Source organism: Aphis gossypii, chromosome 2 (assembly GCF_020184175.1).
Source record: "Aphis gossypii isolate Hap1 chromosome 2, ASM2018417v2, whole genome shotgun sequence".
NCBI lineage: Eukaryota > Metazoa > Arthropoda > Insecta > Hemiptera > Aphididae > Aphis > Aphis gossypii.
Genome location: NC_065531.1, coordinates 46392020 through 46419107, shown reverse-complemented (window position 1 = coordinate 46419107; position 27088 = coordinate 46392020). Strand labels below are relative to the sequence as shown.

General features: G+C 25.4%; 2 protein-coding genes across 2 annotated transcripts; one reads left to right on the top strand and one right to left on the bottom strand.

Moving 5' to 3' along the window:
• Positions 1-679: 679 nt before the first annotated feature.
• On the bottom strand, positions 680-26514 carry LOC114119068 (N-alpha-acetyltransferase 15, NatA auxiliary subunit). Its single transcript, XM_027980531.2, has 18 exons — positions 26324-26514; positions 26048-26132; positions 25838-25982; positions 25632-25749; positions 22591-22731; positions 22151-22295; positions 21847-22062; positions 21574-21753; positions 21117-21286; positions 20885-21037; positions 19113-19241; positions 18399-18612; positions 2413-2612; positions 2229-2337; positions 1909-2151; positions 1737-1834; positions 1446-1677; positions 680-1099 (listed from the first exon to the last, which is right to left on the bottom strand). Exons 1-17 carry the CDS (start codon positions 26378-26380, stop codon positions 1474-1476), a joined length of 2607 nt encoding a protein of 868 aa, XP_027836332.1. The 5' UTR covers positions 26381-26514; the 3' UTR covers positions 680-1099; positions 1446-1473.
• Positions 10020-17708, top strand: LOC114119067 (uncharacterized). The gene is made up of 2 exons (XM_027980527.2): positions 10020-10207; positions 13930-17708. Exon 2 carries the CDS (start codon positions 13930-13932, stop codon positions 16864-16866), a length of 2937 nt encoding a protein of 978 aa, XP_027836328.2. The 5' UTR covers positions 10020-10207; the 3' UTR covers positions 16867-17708.
• Positions 26515-27088: the final 574 nt, after the last annotated feature.

The following is a 27088-nucleotide window of genomic DNA, read 5'->3' as shown; positions in this document are numbered from 1 at the left end:
TACATAATATGGGCAGCGCAACCAATGGTTAGGTCAAAAGTACCTGTAACCTGAAGATTTGTTATATTGTCAAACAGACGTCTGCATACAAGTGGTATCCCAAAGACATCTAGGAAAAATGATCTAATCCGAATTGTCACCCAAGTGTTTTTTCTTAGCATATATCCGATTTTTGGATATTATTATCTTTCCCCGTTCGATAATAACGACAGTCAGCAGTCATAATATAATTTTATGACATTATATAAAGATAATATTCTATCTTAGCTGATAACTTATTGACTGTTAAATATTAATATATAATATAATAATAATTTAATAAAACCAGAGTCATAATAATTATTAAAAATATCTTATACATAACTCTAAATGACAATGTATCATTTTAAATAAAATCAAAAAAATATTTTCAACCTAAAAAACTATTATATAAGTTTATACCAAATTATTAATTTAAAAAAAATAATAAGATTTTTAATCTGCCTGATGCTACAGACAGTCTTAAGTCTGTATAAAAATGGAAAAAAAAATTAAGTTATTATTTTATATTTCAAAAATAAAATATATATTTATTATAATATGGGACGCAATTAGGAAGAAATATTTTGTGGACGCAACTACAGTTGCCATCCAAACAGATATGGTTACATAAAAAATTGAAAGTTCATTCACACACATATAGAACGATTTTTATCGCCATGTATTTGAATGTAAATAGTAGTATAAAAAACATATATCAAACTATCACACGCAGCAAAATAATAAATAAAAATGCTTTTTTTGTTTTGTTTTGTTTTTATTATTATTTATTATTCAAAAAGAAACGCAAGTTAAAAAAAAAAAAAAATAAGCTCAATTACCACCGTATGATTTTCTGACAAAACATTTTTTTTTCTTTAAAAAAGAATATCAATTACTATTTATATTCTATATAGTGTTTAAGTATTATTTACTTAATGTCAATTTAGCAGTAAACAATAATTTACTTACTGTTAACAATATAAATATGTTTCTTTAAATTTAAATGATTGGAGATCAACATTTGGTTAGTAAATGAGCCACATTTTTTGTTTCTTCTACAAGTTCATATTTTATAAACCTGTAAAGTAGTTAAATAATCAATAATTAGCATAAATTTCAGGGTGTATCACAGAAAACATTTTGGATTGTTTGGAGTTAAATAGTGTTTTTTTTTTCATTAAGCAATTTAAAATATAAACATAAATTAAAAATATTCAGTCAAAACTGTAATCTGTATGTCGATTAGTGAAGTGTTAGATTCGAGAAAAGAAATTATAATATATTATCAACTATTTACAGGTTACTCAAGGTAAAAACAAATGTTGTTTTTCCTACAGAAAAATAATAAGCCTATATTAAAAAGTTATAATAAAGACTTATTATTATAAATAAGAAAAAAAACTTTTCAACAAAATTAAAAATACATTTTTGATCTAACGTCCAGGCTTCCAATCAATTACTGACACAATTTTCTTGCGTTTCATTTAATGTTTTGTAGGAGTTGGACCAGAATGCCATTGGAGAACGATCTTGATCTGTGTGGAAAGCAGTAGCCAATGGGAAACGTTTATAACATGTTTTACGATATTCTTCTGCAACATCACCAACTTCACCAAATTCACCATTTATCAATGAATTCAAAATATCAGTACAAGTCTATAACATGAAGTTTATTAGTTATAAAAATTAAAAAGAATGAAATGTTTAAATTTTACTTGAATATTGACATTCTCCAGGGAATCATCTAGCTTAGTAATTTGGTCAAGAACTTCTTGTTGTGTACTATTATCAAGTTTATACTTCATTTTCAAACCTGAAGTTTAAAATTAATTATAATTAAGTATATAAGATACTAAGGTATTACAAATGTCTTGTTTAATTATTCACCCTGAACTAAAGCTGGCAATGATTTGTGGTGTTTATTCAGGAACTGCGAATTAATTTCAGCAGCTGACATTCCACCCAAAATTGGTTCTAATTGTTTATTAAGCACCAATTGCATTTCTTCTTGAATATTGTCAAGTTTTAACAGTTTCTCCATAAATCTTATTAGGCAACTGTGAAACATTGGATGATCTGGACAAATACGGTGACTTCTTTTGATACTTTGCAACATCAACAAAAGTTTATCTAAAAATTACATTTTCAGTAAGTATTAATTGAGTTTCAAATATATTTAATAATTATATAAATATGTAATAAAATACCCTTTCTGTAATAAATTTCAAATGCCATTAAATGAGTTTCAATATTATCTGATGCAAGTTCTTGAAGTGGTTTCAAGAACTTAATTGATTGTTCCAAAGGATCTTCCACCTACATTGGCAATATTGGCATAATATTATTACATTTAAATTTTTATAGAAAACGAAATAGATTTACAATACTCACTCTTTCCAATTTTTCTGGAAGTAGTTCATCCAATGGCATTGCGTCAGCCTCATCGCTAGTATTAGTCACCTGTTGTCGATTTTTATGCATATCTCGTTTTTCTTGAGCTGCTAACGCTTGAGCTTTTTCTTCTTGAGCTTTTCGTTGCGCTTTTCTTTGCTTATTCAACATTTTTTTCAATTGTCCAGGAGCCAAATTTCCTAGAACAAAATACATAACATAATAATTGTTGTAAATACAGAAAAAACGATCATAAAAAATTAAATAACTCACAATTGAGATATATTTTTTAAACGCGTTACCTATATGAGTTTCATATTTATTTAAAGATATAATATTATAATAGGCTGGTATTACTTTAGGGAGGTTCCTTGGCCTGAAAAATTTCAAATTAATTTTCTTCGAGCCACACCTGTATGCTGCACAATATTACAAATAAGTACGTCTAAGGTCGTCATTGGAATGCAATAGGTGAACCGAAACAATAGACAGTCAAACATCTAATCAAAAGTGTTACTATTGTCAAAATATAAAAAATTATGTAACCTCACTGATATGTCATCTATTATAATATAGTTTATTACCTAGTCTACAAGTTATAACAGTTACATTGTTGTTCATTTTAAGTCCTGATCTATGTAGAAAATATAAAAGATAGGTAAAAACTATATTAATAAATAGGCATATATATAGCTGAGTGTGTACCTATGTAAATATATCGTTGTGCATACAGAATACAATAGTTGTTCAAATAATAAGGAAAGTAATTGTAAACCGCAATACATGTGTAGTTTATATAAATAAATATAAAATAATAACGTAGTAACGTGTTTTACTTTGAATGCAACGGTTCCTACAAAAGTATCTTGCACCCCATGTCTATTAGCTAGATCGATTGATATCTAAGTCAATATTAAAACAGGAAAACAACTGGTCCGAGAATGTTGAAATTGAACCACAAGAGAGACCTTGCAGTGTTACATGAGCAGACAGAAATATCATTATTACGGTTACATAACTCGGTTCAAAGTTAATGGAAGTGTAGATTGGAAAATATGATCTATATTTTTTTGCTTTAATATATGATTAGGTTCGCTGGTCATTTCTTTAAAAATTTCAAATGTATACCTTCATAAGATAATAGTTCGATAAACATGTAATTGTCTAAATTGAACACGCGAAAATAGCTATTTTAAATTTTAAAGTTACGTTCGAGGCCAAGGACAGTAATGGTAATTTATATCTGTGGTTATATTTCAGTAAATACTTATAAAGTTTGTACATTTACAATAACAATAAGTTATTATAAATATATAATGTTTGAAAATGTTTTTAATAACACCAATTAGTACATTAAATTGTACTGCTTATTTTTATTATAATATACCTAGACTTATTCAAGATCTTAGTAGAAATTATATACAATAATCACACTAGTCACTATATTTTTGTAATTTTTTTATATAAATATATTTAAAACTGTTTAACATTACTACCTAATAGAAAATCAGTTATAAATATAGAAATTCTAGAAAATGGTCAAAACAAATTGTAATAATCGACAACGTATTTTATTAAATAAGTATAAGTATACTTAAATGAAAATTGGTGATGTATAAGTAAATAAACAAACATATTTAAAAACCATTAACAAAGCCGGATGAATTTATTATTGTTTTTGAACATCAATAAACAAACATTTATTAATATCAGCAGGAAATACAGTACTCAAAAGGCACTAGATATGTAAAATATTTTGTCTTCACGAGATCACAAATTTAAACAGTACAAGTATTGCATTCAAACAACAGCTAACACCGGCCACCAATCATTTTTTTTTTTAATAAATGAATGACAGTTCAGGGTTTTTTTAACACAAATTTTTATTATGCGTTACAGACGGTTTTTAGAGATCATATACACGTTATTTGTCAGCCCTTGAAAATCGTCTGTTCAAACCCATTGTCCCCATTCAAGTTAAAATTATCAAAAAACTATTGATGTATTATACTCAATTGAATTGTAGAGTACTTTTTAAGACACTAAATACACGATATAATAGTTAAAAATAAAAATAAAGGCTCACTTAATATTATAATGTTTAACATGCTTAACACTTTAACCACAAAAACTAACTGCTAGTCGATATAATATCCAGAAATTATAATTTCACTTACGTATGTTCAACTATAAATTTACGAAGTAAAGTTTTTTTCACAGGAGAAATCGAAATACATGTATACTTTTCACACAATAATATTTAAGGTTTATTTACATTTATTATACACCAATTAAAACATTAAACAGTCTATTATTTTAACAAGTCAATGCCATGCGAATCAAAGTTTGAAGTAATTAATTAACGTCTAAGGTTTACGTACGTTTAACCTCGATAGTACAATAATATAACACAAAGCAAATAGGATGTTTGTGGATTTTTGGTCAAATACTAGCGTAGACACTATGGTATGGTTATAACTATTATCATATCATGGTTATAGATGTAACACTTAAACACCGATGATGATATAAGTATAATTAAAAAGTATAAATGATCTAATCACGTTTTGGTAAAAAAAGCGGCTTAGACCCACGAGACGTACCTACTGAAAAAATTAATACAAAACTGAAAAATGAAACCAAGAACGACGATAGATATACATAATATAAAATATAAACTGGTTTCCCGCGAACACAAGCAGAATAAAAAATTTACGCGAGGCACGCGCAGTTCTCCTGTATACATTAGTCATTTAGAAATAGATGATATTATATACATAGTCCATTGTTTTGATTTGCAAACCGTGTATTATTATTATTATCTAGTAGAGCGGTCATTGTTCCACTGCCGCAGCCGATGACGACGGGTTTATAATATATAATATTATAGTTTATAACGGATCTGAAATGTGTTGTCATTAAAAAAAAATAAAGAGACGAGAGAAATGATAAAAAAAAAACGACTTCGTATGAGAACTGGGTCTTGGCCGCGAGCAGCCAAAATACGCATATTACAATTATTATTATTGCTTAAACGGTCAGTTTTAGCTGTTTCCCAAATAGAACTGTAACGACTAACAAAACGCCAAGTGCGGAGGACGCGTCGTCTCCGGAGATCTATAATAACGATCGTACCACCTTGTCATAGGTATATATTATATTATATACAAGACATATACGGTGGTCTAACGTGCGCGTTAATGGATTAATCTCTCTCTCTCTCTCTCTCTCTCTCTCTCTCTCTCTCTCGGGGTCGTGACGACGTACAGACGGATTTAAAATAGATGAATCACGACGCGAAACCAATAGCGCCGCCGAGATCGACCGGTGGCTGGACGATGCGATGTTACTACGTTAGACATGTGTGCGAGATGCGCGTGAACAAAATATAAGTACAATAATAATAATAATAAAATGAAATAAAAAAAACCGGTCTAACAGACATAATAATAAATAAAAGGTTGCGGCTCCCTTGACCGTAAGTTAATGCATTTCTCGTGACCAAGACATTTTGTTTCTAAATCTGCGGCGGCGCTAATGTATTTATAATAATATTTTTATTATTATCATCATCATCATCTACTATCGATAAACCACATGTAAACAACAAAATTGTATTTATTTTACTTATTTACAATATTATTATCAAGCAATAAATATTTAAGAAGTATGGTTAATGGTTATGGCACGCAAATGTATCGCGAAGGTGGTCTGCACAGAAAGTTAAAATTGTTTTATTCAAATTAGAAAATGTTGAGCAGGAGAAATATTAACTTGGGTTGCCTGTTATTACAATAGGGGATTTCTCAAGATTTCGCGGTCAATATACGTTGGGAATATTCTAAGTGAAACTGACGCCCGCCATAATGGGTTAAAACGAAACAAAAACTTTTAAATAAACGTTAACATGAATAAGTAGGATTCACACACATCTAGTTTGGGTTAAATAAAACATATTATATAGTCTTAATTTTTAAGTCATCAATAGTAATTAACATAGATACTTTCAATTGTTATTCATTCATATAGGACCATCGTTTATCAATTGTTCGTTAAATCATCATTAATTATCACTTTATAACGAGTAAAATTTAAGTTTTTTCTCATAGAGACATATAATGCTATAGAGATAAATCTAATGCTAATTTTTAAATATATATTTAATTAATATTTTACTACAGTTCAATATGTAAATAATTATAAAAACAAATTAAATTTGATCTTAGATGTAATCTATGGATAATATGAATGAATAATAAGGAGTATGATTTTGTATAAAAGTATTTAAGACCAATCTTCCAAGATCTAACCATTTTTTTTTTTTAAGAAACAGTTTAAAATAGTAATAAAATAAATGATTCACGTATAAAATAATTTTTAATTTAACTGCTATCCGGGTATTACTAAATATGTGTCATAGTTTTACGAAACTTATTTACATGTTTCCATATAAATATATAATTTATATAATAACACGGGTAAGTAATATTTAAAAAACAGTAAAAGTAGTAAAGTTTAGAACATTTTCTTTAATAGTTAGTGTAGCTAATATACAGGAAGCAGCATAGGTACAATTTTGTTCTCGGTATTTGCTATATGTGTTATGTGTAACATGGAAAATTAATACAATATTAGTAGAAAAAACGGTAGATTTCAAATAAAATAATAGCAATTTATTATAAAAATGTTTAAATTAAATATAAGATATTATAAGTGAAAAATAAATGTTATAAGTAGGTATTGCACAAAATAAAATTTTTAAATACACTTCTGTTACGTTTCGGTTAACTAATGAAAAAATCCATAATATATACCGATCAATAATATACTTACATTTGATAATAGGACATAGGTCAATACTATTTTGGAACAATAATTATTAAAAATAATTACATGCTGCTTACAGCATTCAGAGATAAAAATTTTACATAATCATGATAATAAAATTATCATATGATTTATATCTAATTTGAAGAAACAATCATTTTGGATAAAACACATTTTTTTCTATTCATTTTAACTATACCATAAGAAAGTAAAGAACTAATACATAAGGGTTTATTCCTGGTTTCGGTTGGTCATACAAGTGGGCTGTAAAATCTCATTAAATTCGAAAGTGGTTATAACTATATCTAAATTCTGGGAAACATCATGAACTTTTGTATGATAATAATATTATGTGTATATTATTAATAATAAAATATTCTAGATAGTACCTACTTATAAAAATTATGTAATAAAATATATTGTGAGGTTTCTTACTGTAAACTAAAAACGAATAACAAATTATACAATATTGAACATAACACTACTTGTTCAATGAAATTTTTAGTATCACGTAAAAATATTTTATATTATTATCAATAACCACAGTTCATAAATTATAAATAAAATTTAAATCGTTATAAAATATAAAAATAAATTGTATTTATGTTTGATAAGTTAACAAAACAAGTAAAAATCTCCACAGTTTATTTTTTTTTAATGGGATATATTCAAAACTTCAATTATTGCCGAGTAAAAATAACGGAAAAAAAAGTTATATATGTACCAATTTTAAATGGGTTCCCAAGTGTAGGTAGGGGACATACTTTAATCATATTTATACACATTTTATTAACATAGCAATAAGCTGATTGGTTGAAATTGTATTGTGATCTTTGGGACAAAAACGGCAAACATTGCTATTACTTTTGCAGGTAACTAAGTTAGTAGCAGTAAGTATAACTAAGTAACAGTTGAAAACCTAAGACTTAAATTTTAATTATGTACATTATGTTATGTTTTAATGTTTTTAAAAAAATGAGTTAAAAATCTAATACATTCATAAAAAAACAGAACAAAAGATATCGATTTTATTTTGTACCCCATATCTCATTATTTCAAGTACGTCCCGAGTTTAAAAATTAATTCGAAGTTCAAAACTATATCGAGTCTAGTATAAAAAATGGTAGCCCATGACGATTTATTACAATATACTATGAAAATTGCCAATTATACATAGAAAATCAAGTTGACCATTGTAAAGCGATATGTATCCAGATAAAAATAAAAAGAAGGAGGCTGGTCGCGTGTATGGCTCGAGGCCCATTGCACGATTCTGGTAGTTGCTCTAGTTTAAAGTTACCGCGCCCTCTTGTAAAACTTTCACCACACCTGTTTTGCGGTTTTTTTGCCAGTTATGTGTCTGTTGTAATGTTAAAAAATAAATTCTAATGCAACATGTTAATGTACTTAATAATATTAGGATAGATATCTACAGATATTTTCTATACAGACACAGTAAGAAGGGGTAGATACAAAGACATACTTTTCCAACTTATCGTTTTTCTAAAATTAATATCATTTAGGTAATATTGTAATGTTAGTGAAGTTTTATATTTTTTTTATACTTTTAGCCTATATTCTTATTGGATTATTTAATACAGATTGAAACAATTGTAAGGACAAATTTAAAAAAATAAATATATATATATATTAAATAATATAATAATATAAATTTATCTCTAATTCAAAATGTATTTAAAATCTAAAACACAATAATTTAAAATAAAATATTGATCATATTAGTAAAAAGAGATTCGTAAGAAATCATTAAATCCGAAACCTGAATGCAACAATATATCAAATAATTATACTTTTGTACTTGCGACATGAACGAGTGACTACAATAATTATAAGTATATAGACCAAATTTGATAAATAAAATTAAATATATATATATATATATATTTAAATACTGAACATAAAAAAAAATATATATATAGGGAACAAAATAAATTTTACTTAACAGTAGTTCTAAATAATTAGGTATGATTTTTGTAAACTATTTATAAATAGTTTTATTTGATTTAATATATAACTAGAATTATATTGTATAAAATCAAACAATCAATAGTTATTGGTTTAAAATAAAAATAAAAATCTATTTATACTTTATCATTGAATATGAAGGAGGATCATGTCACGAATCAAATAAATTGTGGATTAAGGAAGTAACTATTTATTAAAATACAAATTAAGTTTAATCATAATATGTGTACAGATGCAAATTTCATTATTCAACAGCTCTATTCCAACTACTGTTATGCGATCGCAACACAATTTTATTATTTCAAATTAGCAATAATACTTTTAAAGAGAGAAAATATAATGTTTATTTGTAAATAAAGAAAAAACTTCGATTATAATTATTAGATAATCGAATTGATTAAAAGTATTAAAATACACAAATCGTATAATATATTAAAGAGTACCGCATTATTAACAAACAATTAATATCACTTATTTATATAAATTTGAATACATAGGGTAACACGATTTTCTAAGATACACATGTATATTATAGCAGTAAAATGTATCCAAATTTATATAGATTAGTTAAATTAATCGTTTGTTGATAATGGAGTATTCTTTATTTCTTTCATATAATATAGGTTTTGTTTATTTTAATACTTTTATATAAATACAAAAAATAAAATAAAATAATTGTTATTCAAAAAGATTAACAAGGATTATAATCTCCTAAAATTAAACGCTTAACTTTCCCTCGGCCAGAGGGTACTTCTCCTACCGATAAAGCAAAAACTGCATGAATGAATTATGGTATTAGTATTCTGCGTGCACTCCATGTGTTCAGTTTATGTTGTGAAGTCGTGCTACACCACGTAAATGTAGCATGACCAATGTTTTTAAAAATCAGTTTGTTTTACATTCGAAGTTTAAATTTATAATTTTTATGTAATGGGCACTTCAATTATTGTTTATTTGGAATATACATCTATACAATTGCAAGGTAGGTACAGACAAATTTAGTTGTAATTAATATAATCTAAAAACGGTGTCTTAAACGCAACATACAAAGATAAATTTGAATATTTAAAATTTAAAATTATTTTATATCTTAGTAATAACTCATATTTAATACGGTACTACATGTTGTAACTTTTAAAAATTTTTTTTTTTTATAAATTTAAATTTAATTTTAATACTTATGAATTATTTTTTTAAATATGTTTTATTTTAATTACTAATTACAAATTACAACTTGGTTGCATAATATAGCACAAGAATAATATTATTTTATCGATATTGATATTATCAAAATATATATTTTTTTAAAGAACATATATTAGAATTTGTTATTAAATCCAATAAACAGTATGATAAAATATATAATTTTAATAATCAATAAAATAGTGATTGGTCAACAATTTAAAAATTAATTAATTTACCAACAATAATAAACTTATTGTATTTTACCTAAATTAAAAAAAAAGTATTATCTAAATATAGGCATATCTGACTAAAATATAAACTGTAAATTAATTTTTACAATAATGGGACTGGCTTAGAAATTCTCGATTAGCGTGAATAAAGTAACCATCTATCAATGATACTCTATAATCTTATGGCTTGAAAAGATAAGTTTTAATTAGTCAAAACGTTATTTACGATAACGCCATTTAGAGCGGATTCCCAGGGATGGACAAGGAGTTATCATTAATGAGTAGTTTTCTGTACCTAATTGAGAGACGAGTATAAAATAATACTATGTGCTTTTGCCACATCAGTAACAAAGGGAATGAGAGATTGTACTGGATAGAGTAATTAAAAACATAATACAGATTTTTAATCATTTGTTTAAAATTTTTGGATTGATGGGTTGATATTCTGCTAGTGTAAGTTGTTAGTATGTTTTGCTGACGTTTAGGGTTGGATACTATATACCGATTAAATTAATAATAACTTGATTGCATATTAATTTAATAAGTCCGATTATGAATAAAATCTGTTATAATTTATAGGTGAATTAAAGTTATATAAAATTTTACTCTGGGTTATATTAGTCCAATTTGTAGATGCTATTTACGTTCTTAAAATAATATAATCAGAGTGTTCTGAGGTAAGCAATATCGAGTTTATTATGCAGATGGTAAAATTATACTCAATATGGATCAAGTAGGAGTTGTCTTATAATTTATAACTATAAATGACTAATTCTGTATTTTATAATAATCTGATGAGGATTGAGGAGGTGTTATACAAAAAGAATATTGCCCACTACATGCAAAGATTAAAATGATTAGTTTTACTCAATCGGACAGAGGTGTATAGTAGAGAAGGCGTAAAACATCTACAAGGACAAAAAATAATTTGTTCAATAACTATACCTTACAAAATAATCAATATAAAAGACACTATTATTAATCACTTAAGAATATAATAAAAACTCAGTTTTAAAATTTAGTATTTCTCTAAATCGATGTTTGTGAAGATGTAATTATAATGTCGATCAACTTTATCATTCATGAACCTCACTTATTTAGTAAATGTATGTTATTTAATTAAAAACAAATAATTTTATAAATAATAGGCTTTATACAATATTAATAAGCATTATTATTATTATTTTTTTTTTTTGTCAACTTTAAATTAATATAAATTAGTATTGTAGGTGGGTAATAGGCAAATTAATTTAATAAACAATCAAAAACAATAGATTAAGAAAGATATTTCAACAAGATCAATGTAATTTTAATTTTTTTATTATGATTGGTAACCTTAGTCAATATTAATTAAATTGTTAAGATCATTAAACAATGGTCAATCCATTCATTAACTTTTTTTTTTAAAATCCCATTGTTATAATGTGATGAAAAGATAAATATGTATAAATACTTATCCTTAATACTTGGAAATTTATTAAATCACAATAAAATTTATACATATAATATTTATAGGTATATAGTATTTTTGAAAATAGGAAATCCAAAAATCTATTAACATTAACTATAAATAACACGTAAAAAACACCTAACGTTTATCTGTATATATTATTCAGTAAAAGCATAAAACAATTAATTGAGCAAAGAATAATATTTTAGTTTATGCCGGTGAAATAGTGACTATAGATGGACAATAGTACATCCGAAAATACTGGTCATCTAACATTCTAACATATAAATCGTTTATCGTTACAATAATAAATGAAACGTTACGCAACTTAAAGAAATACGAATGGAAAAAATGAATAAAATATAAATTAATACCGTTATGTCAAATGTAATAAAGTATTTTAACAAAAGACACAATTATACAAATGATTATATTTGGACACATGAGGACGCCATAAATGAATTGGATATTGTTGTAACGGAAATTGTATTTTTCACATTATATAATCATTTATTTATACGAGTAGTACGTACGTATGTATTTATGTATGTATATTGTATATATATATATATATATGTATATATATGTAAGTGTGCGTAAGAGTAAGAACTTTCTCACATTTTATTTAGACGATTTTTACTGAAATACAAAAATTAGCTATTTTTAAGGTACAGAATACTATTGTTTTATATTATAATGATGAGTCAAAGCATATATACAACATTTTTTTATAAAAACTAATTTTTTTCTCGTAGAATATTGTTATGATTCAGAGGTAAACCGGATAAATGACTATCATAGGTATATTTTTGGTATAATCAATGACTAATTATTTTTGCATCATATTATTGTACTGTACGATATACACTTAATACGATACAAAAACAATATTTAAAAATGTGATTAATCCCGGGTGAAAAGTCGGTTACTGTATTTTGTACGAGAGCAATTACGTGATTATTATTGCTGTAGGTCAAATAGCAATAAAATCGTGTCTTGTACCAGAGCAAGGTTAACCAGTTATAATAATAAACTCTTTTGTCTACAAAATTCCAATGTATTTATGGGTTCTCCTGAAGTAGTTTATGGGCGTAGCAACAAATAAAAAAATACAGTAAATTGGAATTATGAAATAAGTAAAAAAAAAATATTGATTAAGATTAATTATAGTCAGGATTTTAAAACTAAGGTGTTTGTCACTTGTCTCGGTTTACTCACCTCGAAGTAAATCGGTGTAATATGATATAGATTGTTGTTTTAAATAGCGTTCAAAAAATAATTCTGAGTTTTTAGAATCCACAACTTTGTTAAACACAAGTTTAGATTTTATTATAATATGTATTCTTTGATAACTATTGTTAAATTTAAAAACTGATCAGTTAAATGTAGTATAAAAAATAGTTCCATCGATTGAATGAACATGAATAAAACAAATTATTTCGGTCAATTTAGTATCTTAAGTATTAATAAATCAAAATTGAAAGCATATGATGCATTTGAGTGTTATTTGATAAAAATATATAATTAAATATTAAATCTAGAAAAAGTATTAAAACACTCATTTAATAAAGTAACATATTTTAAAATAATGGTATAACTAAATATTTTATGAATTTAAAAATATTACTATAAAAATGATTGCTTTTAAAATTACTCTGTCTAAGTTTTTATTATCATAAAAATGCATTGTAATAATGATATGTATTTTTATGTTACGTAATTGTGAAATTAAACAATTAATTCAAGACTCATAAGTGCGTGATTCCTGTTGTTTTATACAAATAATCAAAAAAAATTACATAAATAACCTAATTTTAATCTATAACATTTTCTTTGCAGATGTATTTGCTGCCATATGTGATATTAAAAATAATATTACTAACAAGCACTGTAGCGGAACCTATGTTAGAAATTTTACTAACTGCAGAGAATGGTCAAACCTTAACAAATGTAGATCAATCAAATTCAGCCAATGATGATGAAAAAACACTAGCACAGCAAATTTTTGAAGGCAAGTATGGTCTTATACATAAAGAACTATTCAATGATATTCCATCAAAACCTGGAATTTTAAGTTACAACATAAATCCGGAAGTACCAAAGGATAACATCAATAATTTAGGAGGGTTAGATCCTGATGAAATATGGCTAGCAGAGAATCATTTACTTGTATTAAGAGGGGGTAATTTTAGTGATAAAAAAGTAAAATGGGCATATATAGATAACTATGTTGCTCCACTTAGACAAGTAAAAATACCAGAAAATCCTAAAATACCTCCACCATTCCCAATACAACTGGAAGACAACGGACCTATTGATTTTGTATCGATTAATGGATCTACTTGGAATCCAGTATTTCCTCCTCCATTCCCATCAAATCAAGGTCCACCGCTTCCAAATACAACATTTGATGAAGATGATCAATCATTATTTTATCCACCAAAGTATGATTTTATATATACTCTGGAAAATTCTACACGAGTTCCACCAGGTCCATTAGTTCCTGGAATAGTTTTGCCACCACCACCAAATTTTTTTGGTCCTTTAGAAAAACCAGAAAAAGCTAAGAAAATTAATTTAAATTTAAATAAGACAATTCCAAGATTTAATCAAAAACCATACTTTAAAATTCCCAAAGGAAATCATAATAATAAAGAAAATGGATGGGTTCCAATACCATCAATCAAACCAAGCTATATTGAAGGTTTGAAAATAAAAAATAATATTCTTATTACTACAACTGAAAGTAGTAATAAATACAATTCAAATTATAACGAACAAATTAATTTCCCCAGTCACCAATTTTTCATAGAAAACCCAGCAGGACATACAACAAGTCAACCAGATTCATATTATTATTACCAAGAAAATAATAAATATGATGTAGAAAAACCTGCTGAACACAATAAATATGAAGACTCCAAAATAAAAAGTCAACAATTTGATTTCCAAAATAATTATGAAAAGTCTACTACAATCAAACCATATTATGAATATAGTTATGTTGCTCCAGAGTATGATATTAAATCTCAAATTCAAAATCCAATTCATAAACAAAAGCAAATGACAGAATATCAAAAGGAAAGACATTTATATCAAGAATGGGTAGAAAAACCAAAACATACTCAATACAATAATAATGAAATGGAGAAACAAAAATATCAAACTTGGCCACAACAAAATAACCAATACTCAGATATTGATTATGGATATCAAACAGAAAAACCCAACATTGCTACAGATAATCCATATCATGCATTTTTCACACAAGATGATGCCAGTTTAGTAGATGAAAATACAAAAAAATATTTCGCTCTCTTTGGTCAAAAAGTTAGAACTGAAAAACCAACCCAAGTATCATCACAATCAAAATCTCATACTAATAAAAATGATAATAAGATATCAATAATTGATGACATATTAGTAAACTTTAAACAGCCATTGCAAACTAAGAATCCAGAATCAGAAATAACTACAGTAAAACCTCAAAACAATTATCCTCAAATTTCTTTACATGATGATATAAGTGTAAACTTTAAAGAAAAACAGCCACAGATTAATACTGATGCTGAAATAATATCTCAAAATTCAAATGATTTTAAAGAAAATTATCCATATTCCATTGATGGTGAAATAAACTACAATCAATATTTACCGCCTAAGAGTATTAACAATGATAAAATAATTAAAAAACCTTTTGTTCAAACTTCATTACATAGTAATACTCCAGTAAATAATAAACAACCCCTGCTATCAAAAAATCCAAACTTAGAACCAATTACTCAAAGACCATTTATAAATGTACATCAACCATCACTCTATGATGATACCCAAGTAAATTATAAGCAACCAATACCACCGATAAATTTAAATTCTGAAATTATTACTCAAATACCACTATACAAATTACCATCATTATTCGAAGACACCAATGTGAACTTTAAACTACCTTCGAGGACTGAAAATCCAAATTCAGAACAAATTACAAAAAGACCACATACACGAATAACCCAATCTCCCAAACATGAAAATATTAATTATAATTTAGATTCTTCATTTGTAACACAAAATCCAAACTCGGAACATGTTACTCAACAATTATACATGCAGATATCTCAAACACCATATTATAGTGATACTACAATGAATAATAAACACCACAAACAATCATATCCATCAAACAATCTAAATATAGAACAAGTTACACAAAAACCATACATAAATGTACCAGAATCATTAGTAGATGATGGGATTCGAGTTAACTTTAAGCCACAAAGATATTCAAATAATAGAGTAGTCACTCAAAAACCCTATATTAAAGTATCAAACACTCAACACCTTGAAGAAGCGCAAATAAATTATCAACAAGCAATATTTCAACAGAATCCAAACACTGAAACAGAAGAAAAAAGACCACGTATTAAATTTCCTCAAACTCCATTGATTGATAATGCTCAATTTCATTTTAAAAGACCATTGCCAATGAGAAATCATGATACAGAGTATTATACTCAGAAACCAAAATCTATATACTCCCAGACACCAGTATCTTTAATTGATGATATTCAAGTAAACTATAAGCATCCATTACCAACAAAAAATATTGATTCAGAATATATAGTGTCAACACAAGAACCATTAAATCGTGTAGTTTCATATAATTTACCTGGAAATAGTGGAAGTCATTTCTTCTTTTTAACAACTCATACTGGACATCCAATACAATATAATTTGGGTAATCATAATTATCAATATTATAAAAGAAATGTCAAATAGAAGTTTAATACTAATTATATTACAATTTTGTTTGAGCATTGAAATTAGTAAAAAGTTATAACGGAGTCATGTATACTGTGGATATATTTAATACAATCAAACATTTGATACTGTTAAAGAAAAGACTGTGTTATGTAATATGAAATAATTCTTATGTAAGGTACAATATTATTAGTGTTTAATTAATTTGACATATTATGGAACTAAATCATTTCTTATTTTTGATTAATGACATTATTCTTTGAGGAATAAATCTATTAGTAATAGTGAAAGTAAATTATTGTATCACTTCTTAGTTAATAAGAATTGAAATATGTTTAAGATATACTTCAATGTAGTAATTTAATATTGTGTCATAATTAAAAAATATAAGAAACTATTTTACTGTTAATTATTGTTAAACATAAGTTGTAAAATAAAATTTAATGAATTAAGAATATATGATTAAGATTATAAGTTAAACAGACATACATTTGTATTTTTGTGTAAACATGTAAGAAACTTTTATTATCCATTAAATTAATGAAATATAAAGTATATATTTAAATAATACTTATAACATAGTGAATTAAAATCTTATATCAATATAAAAATACAACACTGAAAATAAAATTTAAATACATAGATAATATAATTAACAGTTATACTGTATGATGCCCCTTATCTCGACATACAACTATAAAAGTCACAATGCAATAAATTTAAATAGTTTCTGGATAAAAATGTATTACACAAATATGAAAATGCTAGTACTTTTGTATTTTAAACTGTACATTAAGTATTGAAATGTATTTTAAAGATACTATGAATTATAAATAATTAAAATCTATAAAATTCATTTACTTTTTGTTATTTATTGATGTATAATAACTAATAAGTCTTCTATTCTACTAACCTTTTGTTTATACAGTTTAATTCTAAATTTTTAATAATTCAATGTTGTTATTAACTCCTGGTACAGTATGAATTTTATATCTTAGACATTAATATAAATGTTTTTATATTATTATAATATTATTTTTATAATTACGAACTCATAAAAAACACTAATATTTTGTAATCAAAAAATAAAATGATTAATGGATATGTAACATTTATTTTTAAATACGAGTGCTGGATCAATGAATCCGTGTAATATATGCTTAAAACTTTATATCTAGATATCACTGTACAAACATATATTAATTCATTAATATTTTAAATTCTTAAATTTTTCTTTTCTACCATACCAATCAATGAAGCAACAAATCAATACAACATAAATACAGATTTGAACTCATGATTAAACTTGCCAAAATTTTAATTAACTAAAATTTATGATACACTTAAAATACCATATTATAGAGAAATTTAGTTAAGCAAAATTAACAAAAAGAATTAACAATATCTACTTTAACAAATTTTTCATGAAATATTCATGCACATTTAATAACAATACGAGTTTTTAAAAACGTATAAGGAACATTTTACCAAATTAATATATAAATTTATTTGTAGAGTATAACAACTAGATTATTAACAAATAAACTCACCTGTATCTAATTCATTACTAGATGATGCATCAGTTGGAGGTTTATCATGAATATGTAAGTATACTTGGATTGCACATCGTGCCACTCTGAAGTAAAATGGATGAGAACGTAATACATCTTCAAGCCTTAATAAATTCACATATGACCTTAAAGTCATTTTACGCATGCAGTATGTATGAAAATCAAATTGGTCATCAATAATCTCGGTGAAATGCTGTAAAATTAAAGACAATAAAAAACAATTATTTTAATAATATAATATGTTTAAAAAAATTATGTATTAATAATACTTTATAGAAATATTTCAAAAAATATTCTACTTTGGAAAATTAAATTAAAAATATACTTTATTCAAAAAGTAAAAACTTAAAAAATAAAAATATTAAACCATAAAATTATGTAAAAACAAAAAATGTTAAGTTTTTGAGATAACCTGCATTCTTAGTTATCACAATATAATATCCCCCAGTATATTGTAAATATGTTTTTAACATTTAGAAGAATGAAATACTAAAAAGTAAAAGATCTGATTATTATTTATTATGATGTATTCTTTATAATTTCATTATTTAGGCAAGTGAGATGGCGCCTCATCTAGACAATTAGTGTAATTAATGAACAATTGCTTTAATTTAATTTTTAAGGTTTAATAGAACTAATTCTGCTCTGAAAAAAAATATAAATACATTTTGGTAAAATAAATAGTTATTTTACCCTATCAACTTCATGACATTTTTTCAAACTTTCGCCCCATTTTCCAAGTCGTTGATAAGCCAATGCACACTCAGTTTGGAACCACATACATTGCATTTCATTTAAGTTTTCCATAGGTGAAACACCTTCCTATAAAATATATATAATAAAAAAAATTAATTATAGTATTTTTTAAGAACTTACATTAGTTACTATATTATATTAATTAAATTTATTAATCAACAAAATATGAACAATTTATAGAATTTCATTTATCAAATACATTAAAAGATAAAATTTCAACTAATAGTGTTATAAGTATTTATACAAGTAAAATTTAAAAAATACAATTAATTCAACATAATAACACAATAAATTTATATAAATAGAACTAAATTAATTACAAAACACAATTAGTTATCACATTATAAATATTCAACTTAAACACTTTGTGAGACATAAAGTTTGTTATACTATTTGTTAACATTAGAGAACGCAAAGAAAATATGATGCTAAGCTATAATTAATAGTACAAAATAATTATTAACCCTGAGGTCAATTTAACTAGTGTGAAAACGAAATATAACTCTGGGATATATAGATTACCATATAGTAAGCCACAAAAATAAATTAGATCAATAATTTTTCTTCTAAGTTTACAAGATGTAATACCTAGCTAAGGTTATTGTAGATGATATGAATCTAGATAAACTTACATTAAATTTACCAGTATTGTTTTTTAAAGTCAGTATTAAAAGCAAAGATATAATTTTTGGGTTTCCTTTAAGACTAGAATTTTTTTTTTTTTTTCGTATGGCGTATTAAAGTCCGGGAGTAGGCCCGAAGGCCTAGTTCGGACGCCTATTTGGCAGAATTTCTAATGGGGCACCCGTAGGTTTCTGCCATGCCCCGGGGTGGGGGATGGCGGCACTTATTCTTCGGACACCGTGACTTGCCCGAAGAAAAATGCCACCCGGTGACCGCGGATCGAACCAGCGACCGGCTGCGCCGCAACCGACGCCTTAGATCGCACGGCCACCTCGTCCCCCAAAGACTAGAATAATAAGTATTTATTTATTTTATCTAAAACTATGTTGGTTACTAACTAATTACGGGTGATAACTGTTTAGTGACAACAGTTTCAAACATTTTAGAAATAGCTAATAATTTGGTTTTTGTTCTATAGTTACAAACATTTGCTTGATTGCCAAACTTAAAAAATTGGAATTACAAATGACGTTTAAACAGTAGTACTCCATCAGGAATAGATCTAGAGTGCATTTCTAATGTGTTAAATGTGCTTAAGTATTCATAAAAATCATTTTTACTTTTAAATTAAGAATATTATTAAATACAAAAGAAGGAACTGTAAAATTTGTTATTACAGAATCAACTTATTCTAAACGTTAGAAAAATAATTTGCAAAAACTGAACTTTTTTTTTTTTGTCAAAGATAGAACTCAATTGTATGATACAGTATCTCGAATATTAATACTATATTTTTTTAAAAGTTAATTGATAACTGATTAATATTTCAAAAAATAATAGTCTTTGATATTTAATTAACTATTAAATATTAAAACCACAGGATTCTTGTGTTAATAGTTGGTTTACTAAAAATATGTATACTAACTAATGTTAATTTAACGAAGAAGTTTTTTTGTTGAAATTACATGTGACATATACATGTACTAACAATAATAATACATAAGAATTTAATTAACAAATAATACTAAAACTATTGCCCATCATAATTTAAGTATAAACCCAAAAATTATTAATAACTGTCTCACCCTTGTGAACTTGGAGCATGTTTCTTCTGCTTCTTTAATAAGATTTGCACGCAACATGTATTTTGCACATTTTGAATTAATATATCTATCAGCTGTGTCCAAACCTTGTGCTTCATCTAGCCATTTATATGCTTCATAAGCATCACCAGCATGCTAATTAACACAAAGTAGTTTAAATTTAATATTTATTTGATAGTACAAAAATAAAAATATTTAAACAACAATAAAATACTTTAAATATTCTTCCTTTTGTGACAAATAGTTCAATTAAAGTTGGTGTGTGTGTAATGGCCATATCAATGTAAGTTAATGCTTTCTGTATATCATTAAGGTAATCATAGTGTTGAGCTAAATAGTGATAGACCCACAGTAATGCAGAAGCCGGTTCTTTGCATGATGTATCTAAAATAATCAAAAATATTAATATTATAATATATGATTAAGAACCAATCAATTTTAAATATAAACGATTAAGCATAAAGATGTCTTACGATATTGTATCACATTACTATGTGCTATAATTTATTTAAATTAGTTTTAATCAAAAGATTAACAGCCATCACTGAGATTTGATGAATTTAAGTAAATTTTTTAATACAAGGTAAACACAAGACAACTTTACGTTTTTATTTTAAATACAAATAAACTGAATATTGTAGTTTTATTTATTAAGAAAAATAATACTATACCTTCACTATCAAATGAATTGAATTTAGTCAAATTATTTACATACGATTCTAATAGACTTTCAATTATTTGTACTTTATGTTTATTCTTATATAACGATCGTAAATCTACAAATAATGGTGGAACACCTTTATGGAAACCAGCTCTTAAGTATGAATCAACTTCAGTTTGGAATGCATTTCCTAAATGTAACAACACATATAATATAGTATATAATAACAGTATAATAGTTATTGAACAATTTGAATAGTTACTAGTTACTACAATTAATATACCTGATGCAAACGTTAAACATAATCGTTTAGGAGCTAATGCTTTAGGAAACTTTTTCCGATAATCACATAGCATATTATAAACACATTCATCATTATGCAATTGTTTAGCTTCTTTAATCATTAAATAGTAAGGTGTGTTTTCTTGGTTTCTTCGTAGTAATTTTTCATAACACAATGTAGCTAAATTATACTCTCCAATTTTCAAGTATAATGAACCTAAAGTAAGTTGTATATTTTACACTTTAAAAATGAAATTTTTCCAATGATATAAATTCAAATTTATAAAATACTGAAATTAACTTACCATAAATCTCTAAAACTGTTAATTTATCAAAAATATTTTCTTTATACATGTCTAAATGTTTGATGGCATCCAATACTCCACCGGATTCTTGAATAACCATATTTTGATACAAAAGAAGTTCGCTATACTCAAAATCAAATGGAGCCTAAATACAATAATTAGATATGTTACTAATATTTTTCACATTTCACTATTATTTTCAAAGAAAAAATAATATGATTTACTCTAAGAATAAAATATACTACTATATTTTAGAGTTATTTTTTAATTATTGAGTATAATTAATATATTTTCAAATATGATCTTGTAATTATAACAATTCAAAATTCAAAATAACCATCGTTTGTAAATAAAAGCTAATATTATCCAAAAATATTATTACTATTATGACTTACAAATTAATTTTAATTTACATATAATTAATAAAAATAATAACTTACAGAAACCATTTGTGTTTTCCTAAATGTTTCCAAAATTTTCAAGGCCATATCATGGTCATTTAATAGATGATATGCCATTGCATACCCTATCCATGATGCTCTTTGAGTTGGCCGTAACATGAACAATTGGTATCTTGTGTCCTTAGTGAAAAATTAAACTATTAAAAATACTATAAAAACCTTTTGGTAAGTTATTCAAACACAATAATAAATGTCAATGACAAGAAGTATAAATATAACGATTTGCAGATAGTTTTTTATTCAAAAGTAATCTATAGTTTTAAATATTTTGTCAAGAATAAATAAAATTTATTATTGTCACTGTTTAGTTGTAAAAAGCTAATTTCAAAAAATAATCAAATTGTTGACATTTTCTGATTATTTTTCTATATGTATTCGATATATAGAATAAATCCACATTTTTGTAGCTACGATTGGGAATGTATGCGAGTAAACTCAAGTTAAATAATATAATATTATAGTGGGATGGCTATAATATTATAAATTATAATTGAATGTGTAACTGATGTATGTAGAGCCTGAACAATGATAACTCAAGTCTTGAAATTTTCTCTGTACCTTCTACCACTAAGTTAGTGTGCAATAAGAAATAATTTTACAAAATTTACATCTTGAAGTAGTACTTGCACAAAGTTTTTGAAATTCAAGATGGTCAATGAATATGCTCAAGTTTTGAACACCATACAACCAAATATTAAATAACAAATAGAACAAAGTTTGAATCATATTATAGAGTTGGCATTTTTGATGGGCAACAAATTGCACGGGATCAGCTAGTTACAGATAAATATGTTTTCCTAATAACCAAAATACAAATAATTGTATCATGTTTAATAAGTTATTATTATAAAGAAAATATTAAATAGTGAGTAGAGAAATTTTTTTTGTTTCATGAAAAACAGTCATTTTTAACATATTCGCTTTTTATTATTGCCTGTATAAAAAAGTTAGTGTAATAAATTAGTTAATATCTTAATAACTAAAAAAAAAACCCCCCAATTTATAAATGTTGAAATATATGATATGTAATTAGATAAATTGATGAAACGACTTAATTATATCAGCTATATGATTATTTGACAGCCTTGTTTGTTATTTTAGAATTAATAACCAAGTATATAAACTAAATTAACTTATTACTCCATTAATAAAATAAAATAGGTATAAAAACAAGAAAATTGAACATTTTTATAAAGACAAAAAAATAACTTTCTCATCCATACAAATAACTCAAAAAGACTTAAAACAAATTTAAATATGTTTTTGTATAATTAAAATGATAATATACACATTTGGTGTAAATTTCAAGTATTTATTATTTTTATTTCTTTTAAATACAATAAAATATCAACAAATTTCAGAGGAATAATTATTTTACAGATGAATAACAAATGTTGTTAACATTAAACTAGCAATGCTTATAAAATTGATTTGATTTTCTGATAGAAATTAAGTAGGAAATCTTATAAGTAACTTTGTATTAAATTTTTAAATCATAACTACAAAATAATTATTTATTGAGATTCTAAAGAATTTTCTCAAAATTCTATCTTTTAACACTAATAAGAAAATATTGTAACAGTAGATTTTCAATAATTTGTAATTGTGAAATTAATAACTTCTGAGGAGATTCATATTACATTTCCAAGAATCTCTAACCAATAAATAATTTTAATCAACATTTATAAAAAGAAAAAAAAACTAAAAGAAATTTGAAATTTCATATAGCTGTAAATGACTTAAAAATAATTGATATACTCGTATTATGAAAATTGTTATCATATTTATAAATAAAAAAATAAAAAAAACCAATAATATAAACATTTGGTAAAAATTACAAGTATCTATGCTCATTCTTTTTTGAATTACATAAAAAAAACAAAATTGAATTTGTAGAAAATTGGATTTACCTAAAAATTCTCGTATTTCTTTACATTCTTAAGTTTGACCTTTCTTAAGTACAATCTAAATTCAATTTGATACACAAAATCACCCCCATTTAAGAAAATAGAAGTATTTTATAATCAACTTATTGTGAACTCATACTCAAAAAATACTTATATATCTTAGGGTTATATGTATTTTTTTTTTTTGTATGGCATATATATAGTCCGTGAGTAGGTCTAGTAACCGGCCTAGTTCAGACTCCTAATTGGCAAAATTTCTATTTGGGAACCCGTAGGTTTCTGCCATGCCCAGGGTGGGGTATGGCGGTCTCTCTCTCCAGACACTATGACTTGCCCAAAGAGAGGTGCCGCCCCTGACCGAGGTTAGAACCGGTGATGGAGCGCATCGCAACCGAAGCCTTAAAACGCTCAGCTAATATGATCCCCCATATGTAATGTAAAATTTAAAGTTTCCATCATAATCCAAATCTGTAAATATTTAATTTTTAATATAATGGGAAATTAAAAATATTTAATAGAAATAAATAATAATTAATTGATATACCCATTTCAATATTAAAAATGAATTAATAAATAACCAACAAATATTATAAAACACATTAATTAAATCTAAAATATGTTGATACAAGCTGATTCTTTTTATAAAAATATTCCTTATTTCAAAATCTATTTACTTTTTTAAAAAATATATTTATCATTATATATATTTTTTTTTTTTTGATGATAACGTACATTTATAATTTTATATTCTGAAGCAGAATACTTTTTAAAATATCTTAAATACTTTAAATTCAAGATTCAGACAAGTAGTCTTATATTAGTATTTAAAGTTTAAGTAAGTGGAGAAGTAGACCAAAATCTTACAGAGTATCTTTTATCATTCCATTGTGTTCACCTAAACTCGTAAACTATTTGTCCAAATTTAGGTTTTTAAAATTTGTCACTCCAAAAAAAAATTATCAAAATATAAAATTATAAATGTGTATTGTCATTCAAAAAGTAAAAAATTTCAATACTTTAATGGTTAAAATATTTTTAAAAACATTGACAAAATTTTAAATCAAGATTGTTGTGTGATATAAGAATCAACCAGTAAATAATAATTATATTTACTCGATATCCTTCCAAATCTCTCATTTGAATTTGTAGCAATGACAAATCTCGTAAAATTTGTATATTGTCTTTTTCCCATTTCAATGCATTTCTATAACATTTAATAGCTTCATCATACCTAAAAAAAAATATGATAATAAATTGCATACTGTAAATACAAAAAAAAAAAAAAAATCATGGGTGTATAATTTATATTTGTAACTAACTTTTTATCTGATCTTTGCAATAAACCATAAACATGCCAGCAAACATGTGATGTTAAATCATTACGAAGACCTCGTCTAACATGTTCATAAGCTTCATCTTTTCGACCAAGAAAATTTAAAGTAAGTCCTTTCATAGCCAAAGTTTCTAAACAAATCATACATAAAATGTGTTATTAAATTCCATTTAAAATTAAATAAAAAAATGTTTACCTCCATGTTCCGAAAACTTTGGATGTGACAAAATCTGTTTTGCAAATTTTAGTCCATTTTTATATTGTTTCTGTTCGTAGCATCTCTAAAATAATATGAATCAAGTAGGTACAAATTAATACTATCAAGTACAACTGTTTGTATAGATTAAATTAAGTGATATAAAAATAGTATATTTAAAAAAAAAACAATTTGAGAAAAGGTAAAACACAAACACATATTTTACAATGAAACTTATTTAAAGTTTATCTAATAAAAAAGTACTAAAATACTTACTAAAATTCTTTTGAATAAGGAATTTTCTTTGGGCGGTAAGGGCTGACCCGATGGCATTTTTCTTAATTATTTCAATCAATACGTTAAAAAGATGAATTTCTAAGATGCTAGCACACTACAAAAACTGTAAAAAATATATTATTTAAGAAAGACGATCCTCGTGAGATTTTTTCATAACACTGTTCGAGAGAAATCATAAATACAGTTGAACAAGAAGTTAGAAACATTAAAATATAATGATAAATATGTTTTTACATTATCTTTGACATTTGTATTCCATGAAATATTTATCTCGTACAAAATTTATTCGACTTAAATATAAATAGGTATACTTAAATAAACAGTAATACTAGTAAAAAATAAATTATTATTATATTATTTTTATTCGATATTCAATGATTGATAATTCTATTTCCATTCAATTATTTATACACCCATATTACACTAAAATTTTTGTTAAAAAAATGTTTATACTTTGTCTTGAAAAATGGTTTAAATTGATTTATGGCCGTAACTTCAAACACACAAACAACCGCCAAAATATGTCATCATACATAAACTATTTACCGCCGGCCTTATATCATTTAAAATTTAAATATAATACCACAGAATAGATTATACATTACTGTATGTCTGTATCACGGATTTATCAGTATGTTTGGATACAGGATCCATACCTATAATGAGAAAAGCTACAAGACTACAAAGACTACATATGCATCTATGACTTATGAGAAATAGGTACTTATGAGTAGTGTGTGACTT